The following is an 18910-nucleotide window of genomic DNA, read 5'->3' as shown; positions in this document are numbered from 1 at the left end:
CGACACAGTAATGTGTCGCGCCACACAGTTTGGAAAGCTGTGGTGTAATGTGTGGTCCCCAATTTTTCAAATAAAAAAAACTTCTAAAGATTGCTTATGTAAAGTGACTCCATGATCTGTGCCTGCCCTGGCAATTAACTCCTGATATGATGTGTTGTCATTTGGGGGAGGTTTTGCAGGGTATAAATCTTGATCGGTGTCTGTGGGAGGATCTATATCATACTCATCCCGCGGGTCTGGTGGTGGTTGTCCATAAGTGCAATCCCCAGCATCAAGATCTGCACGAAGGAACTCTGTGGTGTAATGTACTCTAGAGAGTCTGAACTTGGTACTAAAGCTACTGGTTAAGAAGGTGGAGGGATTGAAAGAATGGGATGAGAAGCGCTAGTAGCCATGTTTTTCTTTTTGAGAGGTATTTTTTATCTTGTGTCCTGTGAGCTAGGAATCTTCCTTTTGGAGGATGGCTCAACAGGTTTGTTGAAATATGTCCAGTGTCTGGATTAATTTACATTTTCTTAAGTTTTGGATTCAGCTTTTCCTGCATGGTTTCCAAAATTGGCTCGGAGGCTTTTAAGGAGAATTTTTCAGTTTCAGCGTCGAAATTTTTGGTACAGAGACTATTTTTCCTTTTTCCCTTCAGAATCTAAGTTTTAGGCACCAAATGTGTGGTATGTCGACTCAAGCCAGAGGCATTCGAAGCAGAGTCTCTGCGTCTACCTGGCCGAATGGCAGCGGTGGCCCAGAAGCCTTTTGTTAGGTGGAAGCGGGCTTTGTAGGCAAAGGGGCGTTTGGTGCTCACAGCACCTTGACTGGCTGGGACATCCTGAGATTCCAGTTCAATATCCATTCAGAATTGGAGTCCTGTACAGAGTAGGCCTCTTCCATCAAGGAAGCTTCCATTTCTTCCGGTTTAATACCTTCTCTGGAGACATCATGGGTGTCTTCGAAACTCTGCTGCTGCTGCATTTCTCTTCAAACCAGACAGTCCCACAGGGGATTTTTAAATCGAAATGAGCGATAGGCATCACAGTCTTCTTCACTGTTCTCCGGGGACAGGCACAGGTTACAGACCTAATGAAGATCTGTGTGCGGATATTTAGAGCGCCTCTGGGGGCAGAATTGGAACAGAGTCTGTTCCATCGGTAGATTACTCAAAGTTTTCATTGAGTGGAAATGAGTGAAAACGGCTGAAGGCTGCGGTTGGAGCTTAAGCGATCCAACTAGGAAGTTTTCCAATTAGACATGTGGAGGATGGGAAACACAATCGAAACAATACAGACAAGGGTACAGTGGGTTGCACACTTAAGGGATCGCCAAGAAAGGTCTCAAACTGGGGCACCACAAACCACATCCGAAAGCATATGGATAAGAAAACAATCTAACAATAGAATTGATGCCCATGTGCACCGTCACCGAAAGGAGGAGTCTCCTTACCTCGTAACTGGAAAAAACTTAATTGAAGGAAAACAATTGCAAACATCCGGACCAAACACTAGATGGCAGGAGTATGCAAAGCATGTGTATCTCCAGCACACATGCCTCGAGCATAGGATTTTCTTTTAAAGCATATAGCCCAGAAACATTTTTCAGAACACAGGTGTTTATCTTTTGTATTGTTTACAAGATTATCAATTACTATCTAAAATCAGGCTATAAGGGACTTTAAGATAAACAGGTCAGTCATGCTGGGATCTCCCTATGTGGAATCTAGCTGTCCTGAGTCCAAAACTATAAAACATCTGGTATCCTGCTACACTGTCATTAAGTAATTTTCCATGTACATCCTGGTGGAATAACAGCTGGAAACCACTAAGTGTGGCTCACACAAAGGTGCCTATTTGCCAAGACAATTGAGATTTTTGTAACCACATTTATAAGAATTAACGGAGACTGTGCTCAAATGCAGTGCTATGAAAGCTCAACTAAAGACTAGATTACACATGGTCAGTGCACATTTATAAAATAAAACCACAATATCAAATGTTTTGTTCAGCACTTCGCCAGGCTATTAACCAAAAAGCAAGCTGCAGTAAATTAAAGACTCAGGTTTTACTGTATGCCCAACTCACCCTGCTGCCCAGGATTTTCTGAACTGGTTCCGAATCATCAAATACCACAAATCCAAAATTAGGAAGTTTCCCGCCACTGTTAATGCGTAGCTCCAAGACATTGCCCCAAGCTGTGAAAGTAAAGAAAATAAGTAACTTTGTTGCAAACTTTACAGTTGCAACTATACGTTCAGAAAAAAATGCATTAGGCAGAGCTGCAGAAGGTGGAAAATCTAGAGAGCGTTCTTTCCCTTGGCACAAAGCAAGTTAATAGTGGGTTTCTGATTATATAGGTTACTTACCTGTATCACCAAGGCAAGGTTGGTGTCTTTCGCAGAGCTACATGATTGAATCATTCCCAGTGAGGAAGTACCAGCAGTTTTAAACACAGCAGCAAACATCAACAGGCAATAAATGTTTTAGTAGCACATTCAACTTACCGAAGACTGACATCACTAGTTAGTTTGGGCAAAGTACTGAAGATTTACTCTCCTTTTAGACCACTACAGCTAGTATGTCAAAACATTTGTGATTAAGGATGGAGTGCATATGGTAAGAAAAAAGAAATTTGCCAAATGCTTAATTTGAACCAGTGGTTTACAGTGCTCGCCACTGGCGCTTACTTGTCAACACCGGCACTTATCAGAGTCTGCCACAAGGTGGCGCTGATTGCTCAAATTATAGATGAACACAAAAATGTTGTTTAATTTAATATACACAACAAATTACTAATACCTGCTGCCCACGACATTCTTATAGATTTGGGGGCTTGGTATAGGAGGAAATTTAATACAACTAGGAGTGTGATGGTTAGTTGTGTTGGTGGTGTCACTGGCAGTGCTGGCAGGGGCAATGGGTGGTGCGAGGTGTACTGGCCTCCTGACAAGGACCCTGATGAACAAGTTACTTACCTTCGGTAACGATATATCTGTAAGAAACATAGGTTAGTTATAGATTCCTTACCTTAGAATTACCCCCAGGCGTCAGACTGGATCGGGAAAGTTTTTTTGTCAGCTGTACCCCTGCGCGTCGAAAGGTGGCATCGGTCAGCTCCGCGTTCGCCGTTAGCGTTGTGGTCGCCAGGATGACGTTGCAGTAGCTACTTAGACGCTGATGTCAGTTCTGTACACTGCTCTCCACGCCTGAAGTGCAGGGCCATGCAAGACAATGACCACTGGAGCACAAAACTAAGGCCCTGAAAGGAAATCCTTAACCCTAGAAAGTCGGTTCGCAGAACGGGGAGGATGGGTGGGGCGGTAAGGAATCTATAACCTGTGTTTCTTACAGATATATCGTTACCTAAGGTAAGTAACTTGTTTATCTGAAATAAACAGTTATAGATTCCTTACCTTAGAATAGATACCCCAGCAATACCAACCCAGGAGGTGGGCGTGCAAACCAAGTTCACACCAGAAAGTCCTGGAGAACAGAACGGCCAAAGAAGCGGTCACTCCGGACTTGGCTGTCCAGGCAGTATTGTCTCGTGAACGTGTGCAGCGATGCCCACGTAGCTGCCTGACATATGTCATTAAGGGGAACTCCACGTCCCAAAGCAGTGGTAACTGCCGTCGCCCTGGTGGAATGGGCGCGCAACCCCACTGGCGGCTCCTTCTTTGCCAAGCAATAACAAGATTTTATGCACAAAACAACCCATGTAGAAATAGTTTGTACACGGCACAACCTTTTTTGCCAACCATGTAGCCGACAAAAAGCTGGTCATCCACCCGGAATTATTTTGAGCGGCAATCCAAGTAAAAGGAAAGCACACGCTTTGGATCCAGACGGTGGAACCGCTCTGCTTCTTTGGAAGGATGCGGAGGAGAAAAGAAGATGGGCAAAGTGATGGTCTGTCCAAAATGGAATGGAGTAACCACTTTAGGAAGGAAGGAAGGACGAGTTCTAAGGACAACCTTGTCAGGATGAACAGTCAGAAAAGGAGGTTTAGAAGAAATAGCTTGGAGCTCACTCACCCTGCGTGCAGAGGTGATGGCCACCAGAAAGGATGTTTTCAAAGTCAGAAGCTTGAGAGAACAGTTATGTAGTGGCTCAAAGGGAGCACACATAAGGTAAGTAAGAACCAAGTTCAAGTCCCACTAAGGCATTACGAATGGAACAGGAGGAAAAACAGGAGTAATGCCCTTAAGAAAGTGATTTACAATAGGGGACTTGAAAAGAGAAGGCTGATCAGGAAGCTGAAGAAAGGCTGAAATGGCCGAGAGGTAGCCCTTGAGAGTGCCCAGAGCAGAGCCCTGCTGGGCCAAAAAAAAAAAAAAGAGGAACAGAAAGACCTCAGAAAGAGGGGCGGAAAGGGGATCCACAGCCTTTGCTGTGCACCATACTACAATTTGTTCCATCAGCAGGCGTATAACGTCTTAGTGGCGGGACGCCTGGCTGCCAAGATAATATCACAAAGTTTTGGAGAAAAATGCCCTGAAGTACCAGCCATGTCCAGAGGTGGAGAGCCTCTTGACATTGGGTCCACTACCCCACGCCTCCTTATTTGTTGCAGTACCATATGGCGGGGGTGTGGTCCGTGAACACCTGCACTACTCTTACCCGGACAGAGGGAAGGAATGCTTTGAGTGCAAGACTAATCGCTAAGAGCTCCTGAAGGTTGATGTGGAACCCGGACTCCGCCAGAGACCAGAGGCCTCTGATCTCTGCCTCCCCAATTTGGCAGCCCCATCCCAGAAGTGATGCATCTGTCACCACTGTGAACTCTGGTTGGGGCAGGGAGAGGGATCTGCCATCGAGCCAATCCTGGTTTGTTAGCCACCACTGCCATTGGTGTGTGGCGCCCTCCGAGATCTGGATGCAATCAGACGGGTTCCCCTGATGTTGTGCCCACAGGAACTTCAGGTCCTACTGCAGAGCCCTCATATGCCATCTGGCATGGTCCACCAGCAGGATGCAGGAGACCATCAGGCCCAGTAGCATGAGGGTCATCCTGACCGAAATCCGAGCTAGAGGCTGAAAGATAGGAATCAAAGCCCGAATATCCCAGACTCGCTGTTCGGGAGGATAGACTCCTAACTGCGTTGTGTCCAGAACCGCTCCGATGAAGAGGAGCTTCTGAGAGGGAGTCAGGTGTAACTTCGGCACATTGGTGGAAAACCCGAGGGAATGCAGGAGGTCGGCCATAGTCTGGAGGTGGGAGACGAAAGCCTGGGGCGAGCCCGCTATTAACAGCCAGTCTTCGAGATAGGAGAAGACTGGAACCCCTGATCTGCAAGGATGAGCTGCGACCACTGCCATCACTTTCGTAAACACCTGGGGGGTGCTGGTAGGGCCAAAGGGGAGCATGGTAAACTGAAAGTGCTGGTTGCCTATCGTGTAACGCAGGCAACCCTGGTGGGCCGGCAGGACGGGAATGTGGAAATAAGCATCTTGCAAGTCCAATGCTACCATCAAGTCTCCACGGTAGAGGGAAGACAGGACCTGAGCTGGTGTCAACATTTTGAACTTCTCCTTCCGGAGGAAGCAGTTGACATTCCTGAGATCCAAGATAGGACGCAGGCCTTTGTCCTTTTTGGGCACCAGAAAATAGTGGGAATAGCAACCACAACCTATTTCTGGGGAAGGAACTCGGTTGATGGCTCCCTTGGCCAAGAGAGCCAAAACTCCCTCTTGGAGAAGGGCCAGATGATCCACTGACATGCGATGGTACTGAGGTGGCATGGATGGAGGGGTAGTCTCGAAGGGGCGGGAGTAGCCCCTTCGAACTATTTGCACAACCCACCGGTGCACTAGTGGGGGAGGTGATGGCGAATCCTGCTGCCCACTGGCGATTGGTGGCCCTAAAAGGTCGGTCTAGGAGGGTTTGGAGGCTGCTGCAGAAGGGGCTGTGGTGGACTAGCCCACCTGCTGGCCCCCAGAACCACAGTGGTGGTTCCCACGGCCCCGGTTGGGCAGGGGCTGAACAGCTTGCTCTGGCCAGCGGCTCTGGGCGGGACGTGGCGGGGCACCCCTTCCGCAGCCACGAAAGAGGCAAAAAGCAGACTGCCCAGGTCGGGTGAAGAATAGGCCCAAGGACCTGGCCTTAGCCCGAGAGTCCTTAAGGTGCTCCAGCACGTTGTCTGCCTTGTCGCCGAATAGGCGACGGCCATCAAAGAACATGTCCGTAAGAGGGGATTGGATATCCCCTGAAAAACCAGTCAACCTCAACCAGGCGTAGAATTAAAGGGCTACTGACATTGAAATCTTCCTGCCTAGGGAGTCGGCAGTATCCATCCCACACTGGATGGTAAACTTTGCTGGGTCTCTACCTTCGGCAACTGCACGGGAGAGTACAGCCCGGGCCTCCTCCAGGCACTGGGGCAGTACTTGCGCCACCGTATCCCACACGGAGTCGGTGTAACGGCCCAACAGACATGCAGTGTTTACAGACTGCAGTCCCCAAGATGGAGGAAGAAAAAAATCTTCCCAAGATGGTCCAGATTTTTATCAGATGGTGCGTTTGGGAATGCGCCTTTGGGGGTGGAGGCTTGGACCACCAAGCTCTCAGGGGTGGGGTGTTGGGAGGAAAGTGGGGTTGCCTGGGGCCGGGCAGTGGAGTCGGGCAATCATCTTATCCACAGGAGCCCGTGTTGGGCCTGGGCCTGGACAAGGTGTCCAAAAGGATGTCAGTGAGAGCTTCGTTAAACGGTAGCATGGGCTCCAAGAGCTCGCTGCCGGTTGAAGCACCTCTGTCAGGAGATTAGTCCTGACTGCCACCGTAGGTAGCTCGAGGTGGAGAGCCTCGGCTGCCTTACGCAACACCACGGCATAAGACGTTCCCTCCTCCGTAGCCACGGTAGGAGGAGACAACATGCCAAGATCTGGTGAGGTATCCAGACCACTGGCTTTCCCCAGTTCCTTTCTCCAGTCCGGTTCATAGCTGTTGTTGTCTGGGGACACAGCAGACACCGGCTGCGGACGTGGTGCCGGTGGAAAAGTGCCGGGGGAGGTGTAACCAAGTCGACTGGCGCCGATCCGGATCCAGGCCTGGATCCAAGGGGACCCTGCGGTGCCAAAGCCGCCGGCATCAAAAGGCCCAGGGCGGCGTTAGGCTGCCCAAAGATGGCATGCATTGTTTCGTTAAATTGGCGAAGTTGGGCAGAGGTCGCTCCAGGTCCCGGGAAGGGAGGGGAAACCCGGAGCCGTGGGAGGGGCACCACCGCATCCCTCGTCGCGTCAGCCAATGAACAAGGAGAAGTTAGAGTGACAATGCCTCTTACACGACTTCTTGTGATTCGACTTACCTGACCCAGAATGCAAAGACTTGGAAGAAGAATAATAATGGCCCTCGACCTCCCACGTGACCGGGACTTCAAACGGCGCAGAGCAGACTGCCGGGCTTCGAGAAGCTTTTGGGACCGCTCCCGCAAAGACTTCTGATTCATGGTCCGGCAGTCGGAGCACGACTTGGGGTTGTGTTCCCACCCAGGCAGAACAGGCACACGCGGTGCATAACTGTTACAGACATCAGTTGGCTAAAGGAACCGCAAGCCTTGAAGCTGGGCATCCCTGACGTGCACAACAAGTCAAAGACTCGAAAACGATGTTGACAAAAGTCGGCAAAAAGTCAGCCAAAAAGTGACTGGAGGTACCGCTCTCTCCGGATCTGTGCTGGCTGGTGCAGAAAAATTAAGAACTGACGTCAGCGCGCGAGGTCGGCATCTAAGTAGCTACCGTGACAATCATGGGGACCATGCCAACGACTAACGCGGAGCGACACCACCTTTCGACGCGCAGAGGTACTGCTGATGAAAAACTTTCTGGATCCAGTCTGACGCCTGGGGGTAATTTTAAGGTAAGGAATCTATACCTTTCTTTCAGATACTTATTTAAAAAATAATAATAGGGGCGTGGCCAAGATGGCGGTGGAGTAGGACGTGCTGTGAGTCCCCTCCGGCGCCGGGCCCTACACAGCTTCGATTAGCATCGGCCCCGGGGTCCCCCTTGGGCTGCGGGCTGCTCCGGAGTGACCGGAGAGACGGTGGCCGCCAGCAGGGAACCTCCCGGGGCGGCGGAGCTGGATTGTGTCACTTGCAGCCGACGGAGGCATTAGCGGACAGTCGGGCCGCTACGCGAGCCCGCGGCGGCTCCAGGCCTGTGGAAGACAGAGGAGCGAAGGACAGCGGAGCCGCTCTGGGCGGCGTGTCTGACGTTGCGGAGGCCGCTGGACCTCTGGTAGAGCCCAGACGCTGCCCGGACATAGTCGCCCCGGGAGAGGGAGGAGCCTGACGGCCGGGCGACCCAGACGCCGCAACGTGGCCGGCAGGCTACTCGAGGCCGGGGACTGCGGCCTAGCGCAGAGGACGGAGGTGAGGCCCCCGACCTCACACGACTGCTTGACCCCCTGGCGTGTGGCTGAACCCTCGGCACGAGCAGAGGGAGTGCTTCCTGGGGCGGTGGTGAGTGCAGCGGCCCCCGGTGGGGACAGGGAAGAGACTGGCTGGGCACCTGGGTTGAGATCCCAGGCAAGGAGGCGAGGGACAGCGCTGGTGGCAGGTTCCCGGCTCGGAGTCCGGGTTGAAGACCACGGGGAAGCGCGATTCCTGCTGCGGACTCTGCTAGGCCAGGGCGGGCCACGTGGCGAGGTGGCCGGCTTGGGGGAGACGACATTGGCAGTGGGACGGAGGCTTCTTGTGAGGGTTTGGCCCTTCCCCCTCCCCCCCCCCCCCACCGAAGCGGGGGCAGCACACCGGCATTGAGCATTGAGAGCACGTGGTGGTTCAGAGTGGACAGCCGGGGGCTGGGAATTCATCAGCGAGGAGCCTGCACGCATGGTGGGCCGCAGGATCCGGTCAGTCTCAGAGTCTGCGCATCTTACACTGACGCCGCCCTTGCCTCTGGCCGGTTGGACTGTAGCTGCAGTGACAAGCTAAGCCAAGAGTGGAATACCTGCACGAGTACTGTGCACCAGCACGAACCTTGGTGCCCAAGTTTGGCCTAAGCGCGGTCGGCCTGCGCAAGGGGGTAGCCCTACCTAACCGCGACGCTATTTCTGGCGGGGAACACTGGAGGCACTTTTGGACCTGCTTCGGATCACTGGGCCTGGTGGCCGACCTGCCTGTGTCGCTTGCCCTGGCCTGGATCGGCTGGTGGGGGGAGGGCCGGCGCTGCCCTTGTACGCCAATACCGGTCTTAGCTGGAGAGTTGGGAACACCTTGCCTCCGCCACGACTACGGCTCCAGGATGTCCACCGCACTTCGCAAGGGAAGGCCGGGGAAAGACGGAGCCCCTAAATCTTAGCAGCAACCGGCCTCTCCGGGAGCCAGTAGCTCATCAAAGCACTCGGATGATGAGGCCCCTGTCACGAAGACCTTTATGACAGAGCTCTTTGCTTCCATTAAAGAGGATATATCGGAATTGCGTGCGCAGTTGGCGTCCGACTTGAGGGAGTTGCGGAGAGACGTGGATGGCATCGGTGAGCGAGTGGCAACGCTGGAGGACCACGACCTGAGTGTGGCGAACGATGTGCATCTGCTGCAACAAGACATCATCCGCCTCACCGAACAGAACTTGAATTTGCAAGCCCACACCGAGGATTTGGAAAACCGTTCCCGAAGGAACAACATTCGCATTCGGGCGGTGCCGTGGGACGGTGAGGCAGGGGACCTGGGTGGCTACGTGCAGGCCCTGTTCTTGCAAATCTTGGATGAGGAGGATGTGCAGGAAATAAGAATGGACAGAGTGCATAGAGTAGGACTGCCCCGGCGGGGAGGACCTCCACCGGACATCCTCGTGTGTGTTCAAGATTTTCAAGTGAAAGAACGCATCCTGCGGAAGGCCAGAGCCATCTCGTCTTTGCAGTTTAGGGACCACGGCCCGCAGCTCTACCAAGATCTCACGGCCTCAACTCTTCAGAAGAGACGGGAATTTCGCCCCGTGACCTCCTTTCTGCGGGACCGTGGAATCTCCTACTCCTGGGGTCATCCTTTTCGAATCATCTTTCAGTGGCAGAACAGGCTGGCGCGGATTCGCTCCCTTCAGGTGGCAAAGGACCTCCTAGGCCTGGATGACGTCGCACCCTCCCAGGAAGCTACCACATCATCGTCGAGGAGGCGCCATCGCTCGTCCTCATGGCATAGAGTGGGCTCGTCTCCCGGACATCGGCGGCCGGATCGGGCTGCTAGCTTGCAGGAAAGGGGAGATGAACAATAGTTACTTACCTGTAATCTGTGGTTCTCCAGTATTGGTGTCTTTCATAGATTCACATGCCTGAATCATTCCCCGTCGTCGGAGTAGGAGTCCCACGGTATATAAAAAAGCAGTAATAAGCCATTTGTACATAGCAAATAACAGTTACCATAAACCAGGAAGTGAAGTAGCCTCAGCTACCAATGAAAAAACTTCCACATTAGTGACCATCCAAGTCATTATGTTAGACCAAACTGCAGCCAATCAGGCCACAGCTCCCACCTAGGTATTCTCCCCAGAGACCCAGGCTGTCAGATTTTTGTAGCACTGGAGTGTACCAGAGTATATATAGCTATATCATAACAGTCTGGGTGAGACTCTGAGGGGAGGTGGGTGGGTGCATGTGAATCTATGAAAGACACCAATACTGGAGAACCACAGATTACAGGTAAGTAACTATTGTTCTTCTCCAGTATTTGGGGTGTCTTTCATAGATTCACATGCCTGAATCCGAGTAGTTAGCAGTAATACAATATCTCGCTCTTATACGCCAAAACATAGTTATCATGCATAAAAAGAAAGCAATGCAACATCATAAGAAAGCGTAAAGAGTGCAAAGGAGGTGGGAGAGAACACCAGAGGCTCACCTTACTGAAACAGATTTCGCAGGACTGCTCTCCCCACCGAGGCATCGGTGTCGCTTGAAGAATCCAGACAGTAATGCCTTGTGAATGTGTGTCTGCTGGACCATGTTGCTGCTCTGCAAATATGCGGGAGAGGCACACCAGCAAACAACGCAGTTGAAGAGGAGACTGCTCTTGTAGAATGGGCTCTAGGTAAGGTCTGTAAGGGTTTACCTGCTTGTTGATGGCAGAGCCCTATCGTGGATGAGACCCACCTGGCGATAGTCTGTTTAGTAACAGCAGAGCCTTGTCTTGGTCTGCCATATGCCACAAATAGCTGATCCGTCTTCCTGATGGCAGCTGTTCTTGAAAGATAAAATTTAAGGCATCTCTTAATGTCTAATGTGTGTAAAGTCCGCTCCGCTGGTGACTGCGGATTGGGAAAAAATGTCTTAAGTATCACAGGCTCATTGAGATGAAAATCCGATGGTACTTTGGGCATGTACTTCGGGTTGGTGCGTAGTATCACAGAGTCAGGTGTGAATTGCAAGAATGGTGGCTTAATGGTGAATGCTTGCATGTCACTCACTCGTCTGGCTGATGTTAGTGCCAGCAGTAATGCAACCTTCCAAGTGATGAACTTGAGATCGACCTTATGAATAGGCTCAAAGGGATGGCGAAGAAGCTGTGCTAGGACTATATTCAAATGCCAAGATGGAGGTGGCCGGCGTACAGGTGGAAACATACGAAATAAACCTTTAAAGAATTGTTGTATTATCCTTGAGGAGTATAGAGAAGTCTTACCGTCCTGACGGTATCGTGATATGGCGGCTAAGAACACTTTAAGTGTTGAGTGCGCCAAACCTGATTTAGCGAGCTGCAAAAAGAAGGGCAATATCGCTTCTGGCTCCGCAGTCATTGGATGCAAATTCATAGTTTGGCACCAAACACAGAAACGTTTCCACTTTAGTTTGTAAGTTTTGTTTGTGGAAGGCGCCCTAGCATTGGCCAGGACTTCCTGACAGTCTTGTGGAATGTTCAAGTGCGCAAACTCGTGGTGTTGAGGAGCCAAGCCGATAATTTCAGAGATTGAGGGTCTGGATGAAACACCTTGCCTTCTTGGATTGTTAGAAGGTGTGGAATTCGGGGCAGTTGAATTGGGTCGCACTCTGATAGAAGGAGAAGCTGCGTGAACCAATATTGTCGTGGCCACCGTGGAGCAATCAGGATAATTCGACACGGTTGCTTTCTCATTTTCTTGATGACTTTGGGTATTAGCGGAATTGGCGGGAAGGCGTAGGCAAAGATCCGTTCCCAATTGAGTGATAGAGCGTCCCCGCAAGAGTCCCTGTGGGGAATCCAGCTCGCAAAGTGAGTACATTTCTTGTTCTGATATACTCTTTTCTGAGGAGTGTGGTTGCCATCGTTCTGATCTTTTTCTGCCTTTCGTTTGAAATGAAGACCTGGGCGAGCTTGGAATCCAGCGTTGCTCCTAAGAAGGACTTTCTTTGAGATGGAATTAGGTCTGATTTCTCGAAGTTCACTGAAAACCCCAGGCTTTGAAACAGGCAAAGGCATTTTTGGACATGGTCGTTTGCTGTGGCGTAGGAATTGGCCTTGATAAGGCAATCGTCCAGATAAGGGTATATTTGAATTCCCTGCAATCGTAGGTGCGCCGCTACGGGTGCTAGCATTTTCGTGAATACCCTCGGGGCTGACCGTAGTCCAAAGGGAAGCACCTTGAATTGGAAATCCCTGCCAGCCACTCTGAACCTTAGGAACTTCCTGTGTCTGGGGAAGATAGGGACGTGGAAGTAGGCATCCTGAAGGTCGAGTGTTGCCAAGTGGTCCCCTTCTGCCAAAAACTGTAGGATCTCCTGGAGCGTTAACATTCTGAACGTCAATTTTTTGATGAATTTGTTCAGGGCACGCAAATCGAGGATTGGGCGCCATTCCCCTGATTTTTTGCGTATCAAGAAAAAACGAGAGTAAAAACCTGTCCCTCTCTGGTGTCGAGGTACTCTCTCGATTGCCCCTTTTCGAATCATGGAATTGATTTGGATGAAGAGCTCCTTGAGATGTGCTGGGGGCGGCCCTTTTGGAGGAGAATTTGGAGGGGTTTTTACAAATTCTAAAATGTGTCCCTTGGATACCACATCCAGCACCCATTTGTCTGTAGTAATCTTGGACCATTTTGAGTAATGTTGGGATATTCTTCCTCCAATTCGTTTTTGGCGGGGACACTTTGGCGGCAGGAAGTGAACCTCACTTCTTGTTGGTGTTATCTCTTCCGCGATATGTTGCTTTTCCTCGGGGCTGTGTGTAAGAGTTACGTCTTTGGCCATAAGGCTGTTGCTTATATGGTTGGTACCTCTGTGTGTTTTGAGAAGTGGTGTAGTTGCGCTATTGGAGAAATTTCCCCTTCCTCTTGCGCCACGAAAGGAAGATTTTCGAAACTGCAGAGTGCCCAAAGATCGTGCAGTTTCAGTATCCTTTTTGATGGCCTGCAAAGCCTCATCCACGTGCGAGCCGAATAGAAACTCGCCATCGTAAGCCATATTTAAGACCTTGGACTGTACTTCATGTCTAAAGGATGTAGATTTCAACCATCCTTCTCTCCGAAGGACTGCGGCTCCTGCCAATTGTCTGAAGCCTGTAGCTGCTACATCCACTGCAGCGTCAATGATCTCGGACGACGCACACTCTCCTTCTTGTAAAATTTTGATAGCCTCAGACCGGTCCGGTTCAGGCAGTTTCTTAATATAAGGCGAAATGTCAGACCACATTTGCCTATCGTATCGGCCAAGAATCGCCATAGAATTAGCAACCCTTACTGTGGTTGCTGCAATCGTGGAAACTTTTTTGCCAATGGTATCGAGTCGTCTTCCGTCTCTGTCTGTAGGCGTGGAGATTTGAGATAATGGGTTTTTCGCCCTTTTTTGAGCTGCTTGTGCAATAACTGAGTCTGTCTTGGCCTGTCCAATCAGGCAAGCCGGAGAAGAAGCAGGCGCTCTGTATTTTTTATCCACTCGTGGCAAAACTGGAGGTAAAGAGTTTGGAGTGGCCATGATCTTTAGACCTTCTTTCCAAATAAACTCTATGATCGGTATCGACCAGCTTTGTCTTTGGGACAGATTTTTGAAATCATACAGGAAACAATCATCCTGTTTTGTCTCCATGGTAATGAGAAATCGTTTGGTAGCGTTATCCATAATCCTATGGAAATTTGCAATATCCACTGGTGGTGATTCAGCCTTTGGCTGTTCATCTGGAGCAGGGGAGTCAGCTTGATAATCCTCATACTCCGACGAATCCGAGTCATCCAATTCTCCTTCTTCCTGAGCCTCCTCTTCAGAATTGTTATCCACCGGTTGATTAGATGGTACCGGCATGGATGGGGCATGTACCGATTCTTTGAGTGGTGACATACATGCAGACTGTGATGGGCGTTGTAGAATCGCCGCAGTGGTGGCTGGAGAAGGCAACGATATGGGGTTGCTCTTTGCAGACCATACTTGAAGATCTGTGCAAGTTGACAGTTTTGGCGTCATAGGATTCCCTTGGGCCACCGAGAAGTCCTGTGGCATTGACTTTGCTGTGAGGGACGAACTCGCCGCCGACGACTGTGGCTGGAGAGGTCTCGTCGACGATCCATTTTTCGATGTCGACGACGTCGTCGTCGTCGACGGAACACCTTTCGTCGTCGACGGAACATTTTTCTTCGTCGACGGGGCCGTCGACGGGGCCGTCGACGGCGTTATCTTCTTCGTCGACGAGGCCGTCGTCGACGACTTCGTCGACGGGGCCGTCGACGGTGTCTTCTTCGTCGACGGTGGGATCGTCGACGGAGTCTTCCTCGTCGACGATGAGTCCGTCGACGGGTGCTTCGTCGACGGTGAAGCCGTCGACGGCAAGGCTTTCTTCGTCGACGGTAGTGTCGTCGTCGACGGGAAGGGATTTTTCGACGCTGAGGAGGGCTTCGTCGACGGAGGCTCGTCGACGGTAGGTGAAACTTTCTTCGTCGACGAGATGGGACGAATTTGAACATGCACATAAGTAGGTGAGGACACTGAGGACACCACCAAAGAGGGTTTTGGTGAGGAATAGGTGACAGTAGAAGTCACTGTAGTGGCAGTCTGACAGGAAACCGGCAGAGAAGCTGCTGCCTTGGTTGTAGGCCTCTGAGGTGACAATAAAGGGACAGTCTTTTTAATGACAGGCTGTTTGACAGATTTAGGACAGGCTTTCCTCATTTTAGAAGTCGTAGGTTCCTCAGCAGCGAGCGTGTGCTGGGCCTGCTTCGCCACCTTAGCCTTAGGGGTAGTTACTGTACCCTCAGCTATTCTCTTCCTAGATCCCATAGAAGACATAGAGGCCAAACTTCCTACCTCAGAGAGTGGCAAGTCCTTGTCCTTATTCCGTTGTATCCATAGTAGGAGGCGACCCTCTCTGTCCCTGAGGGTTTTTGTTGGAAAAGTGCGACAAATCTTGCACTCCTTAGCCTGATGGTCTGGATACAAGCAGTATATGCAGAGAGAATGAGGGTCTTCCTTGAAGAGCCTTGCCTTGCCACAAGAGTCACAAGCCCTGAAAAGGGACTTAGATGTGGACATGTTGGAAAGAAAGAAACTTTCAAACTTTCAAAGTAGAAGAAAAAACTGAGCAGAGCTCAGAGAGACTCCCTATCACACGACGTGCGGTAAAAAATCTGACAGCCTGGGTCTCTGGGGAGAATACCTAGGTGGGAGCTGTGGCCTGATTGGCTGCAGTTTGGTCTAACATAATGACTTGGATGGTCACTAATGTGGAAGTTTTTTCATTGGTAGCTGAGGCTACTTCACTTCCTGGTTTATGGTAACTGTTATTTGCTATGTACAAATGGCTTATTACTGCTTTTTTATATACCGTGGGACTCCTACTCCGACGACGGGGAATGATTCAGGCATGTGAATCTATGAAAGACACCCCAAATACTGGAGAAGCAGTGGCTTCGGTGGCCTCGGCAACATTGGCTGATTCCCAGCAAAGCTCTGGAGCGGCTTGATTTTTTGTTTATTAGGGTCTGGCGCAGGAGGGGCTATGGCCGTATGGTGCCGGGGCTTTGTTTGTACTTTTGGAGAAGACGCCTCGGCCCGTGGTCCTGGGAGTCACCGAGTTGGTCCCCCTGCCCCACTTCCAGTCCGGGAAGAACCTGTCGAACTATGGCCTACTGGAACTGTTTGGAGACTGGTTCAGGTTCAGTGACTTGAGTTTTTTCTTCTTGTTCCTTTTGTTGTGGGGTGTGTTGGGGGGTGGGGGGCGTGAGGGGAGGGGGTGGGGGAAGGTCCATGGTGGTGACAAGGGTGCTAGGGGGTGTGTATGGCTGAGATGCACGTTTGAAATACGGAGGATTGGGGCAGTGGGGGCGTACCCACGGTTCCAGATGACTTGTTATCCGGCTAATGGAGTAGGGAGGGGCGGGTAGTACATCGGCATTACAGGTGGCGGGTGAGTTTAGGCCTCTGAGAGGGGGGACTCCTGAGCTGGCATTGGCAGGGGTCGGGGTGATGTTCTGTGATGCCTGTTAGTATAGGGACCTGGAATGTTAAAGGGCTTAACTCGCCGCAGAAACGACAGAAAGTCTGGAAATATGTGACTGATCATCAGCTGGATGTGGTGGGTCTCCAGGAGACTCATCTAGCGCGCAAAGACGAGCTGCGCCTCAGACATAAGGCTTACCCTCTTATTTACAGGTCTTCTGGTACTACGAAACACAGAGGGGTGGCCATCCTCTTCCGCGCCGCGCTGCACTTCCAACCTGTAGAGGTGCGCAATGACAAGGATGGCCGTTGGTTGATGGTGAAAGGGGTTGTTCGGGGGCGAATGTGTACCTTTGTGGTGGTTTATCTCCCTAATGCTGGCCAAAATAAGTTCCTACAGGACTTGCTGCAGAAGGTGGGGGATTTCGCTGATGGGCACTTGTTCCTCATGGGGGATTTTAATTTGGTGTGGAATAAGGTTGTGGATAGCTCTAGGTCTCACAGGGCTGATACAGGAGTGTTTTCGGGTGCAACACAGCAGATGGTGGGTGAAATGGGGCTGATTGATGGATGGCGATTTTATCGCCCTACTTCCCGAGATTACACATTCTTTTCCCATGTACACCACTCCTACTCCCGATTAGATTACATTTTCCTCAGTCAGGCCCTTAGGGGAGATGTCCTAGATTCCACCATTCTCCCGCTTTCAGTCTCCGACCACAGTTTGCTGGTTCTCACCCTTCGCTGGACACTGTCCGGTAACGGACAGCGGAAATGGTACTTCCCAGCCTCGGTGGTCAGGGATGACGCATCGAATAGGGCACTACCGGAGGCCATTAGGGAGTTTTTTGACCTCAACCCCACAACGGATACATCGGTAACTAATACTTGGGACGCCTTGAAGGCGTCAGTCAGGGGTACGTGTATAGGCCTTAATGCCACTCTTAACAGGTTGAGGCGGAAAGACCGGGAGGACTTGGAGGCCGAGTTGGCCAACCTCGAACAAGCGCACAAGCGCACAAGCTCAATCCGTCGAGGGCGACCCTACGTCCGCTTACGGCGGTCTGAGGGAAACTGAGAGCCCACTACAATAACAGGGCTGAACTCACGATGTTGAGGCTGGGGCGACAATCTTATTCCTCTGGGAATAAGGTGGGTAGACCCCTAGCGCGTCAACTGCGTGACAGGAGGGAGCAAGAATATGTCGGCGGGATTAACCACTTGGCTGCTAAGGCACCTGATGATCTTCCATTGACTTTCCATTGAAATCAATGGAAAGTCCATGACGAGTTACCCTTGTCATTAGCGCTGAAGTGGTTAAGGATGACGCGGGCGTGCTACAGCATAGGGACGAATTGAAGGCGAGCATCTTTGGCCGCTTTTATGCGAACCTCTACGCAGGGGACGGTCTCGATGCGGAAGCACAAAGGGAGTATTTGCGGCGCCTACCACTCCCCCAGATATCAAAGGAGTGGAATGACCTGTTGGAGGCCCCGGTCACCAGGGAAGAGGTGCTTGAGGTCATCAAAAATCTAAAACTGCACAAAGCACCTGGGCCAGATGGCTATACGGCAGTCTTCTACAAGACATACGCCACTGAACTTTGCGACTTCCTAGTGTCCCTCTTTAATGATATGGCCACTTCTGGTTCCGCGGCCGGAACTTTGGCGGAGGCGGTCATTACGATCCTGCCGAAGCCGGGGAAGGATCCTACCCAGTGCGCTTCCTTCCGCCCAATAGCACTACTTAACATAGACGCTAAGCTGTATTCAGCGATCCTGGCACGCAGGTTACAAGACCTGATGCCGGCAATTATTCATCCTGACCAGTCCGGGTTTATCAAGGGGCGCCAGACTCACGATAATACGCGGAGGGTGGTGCACCTCATTGAAAAGGCAGATAGGTTCCGCATCCCAGCGGTCCTAGTTGGGTTGGATGCCGAAAAGGCCTTCGATCGTGTGGACTGGGGCTTCCTATTTAACACAATGTCGGCATATGGCTTTTCGGATAAATTTATTACTATGGTGAGGGCCAATTTTTGCAAACCCAGGTCACGGGTGACAGTGAATGGACACTTTTCGGCGTTCTTTCCACACTCCAGGGGTACCAGGCAGGGTTGCCCTCTTTCACCTCTCCTGTTCGCGCTGAGCATTGAACCCTTAGCATTGGCGGTACGTGAGAACGAGGGGATCCGGGGCATCCCTTTCACGGGAGAACAACATAAAATCACGCTCTTCGCGGACGACGTTCTGCTTTCGGTGGCGGACCCGGAACACTCATTGCCCTGCATCAGGGAGGCCTTATTGCAATTTGAAGCAGTGGCCGGTTTCAAGGTCAACTACAGTAAGTCGTATATCCTGAATCTCACCCTGTCGGAGGTGGAGCGGGTGCGTCCCTTGACGCCCTTAGCATGGGCCACAAGTTCGATAGTTTACTTGGGGGTCCATTTGACCTCGACGGTGGGCGGACTGTTCTCGGCCAACTTCCCCCCTCTATTAGCGAAAACACGAGCGGAATTGGACAGGTGCAAACCTAAATTTCTGTCCTGGTTGGGCAGGATCCATTCTGTAAAGATGGTTCTCCTTCCCAAATATCT

General features: G+C 51.1%; 1 protein-coding gene across 4 annotated transcripts in view; it reads right to left on the bottom strand.

The window, feature by feature from the left end:
* The window catches only part of G3BP1 (G3BP stress granule assembly factor 1), a 509287-nt gene that overhangs the window by 20859 nt on the left and 469518 nt on the right, over positions 1–18910 (bottom strand). For all 4 annotated transcript variants that reach the window (XM_078653632.1, XM_078653634.1, XM_078653633.1 and 1 more), the window contains exon 11: positions 2070–2179. In XM_078653632.1, the coding sequence (XP_078509758.1) occupies positions 2070–2179 (110 nt within the window). The remainder of the gene's footprint in view (positions 1–2069; positions 2180–18910) is intronic.

The sequence above is a fragment of the Lissotriton helveticus genome, chromosome 7 (assembly GCF_964261635.1).
Source record: "Lissotriton helveticus chromosome 7, aLisHel1.1, whole genome shotgun sequence".
Taxonomy (NCBI): domain Eukaryota; kingdom Metazoa; phylum Chordata; class Amphibia; order Caudata; family Salamandridae; genus Lissotriton; species Lissotriton helveticus.
The sequence above is the reverse complement of the archived record's forward strand: the minus strand, read 5'-3'. Positions and strand labels throughout refer to the sequence as shown.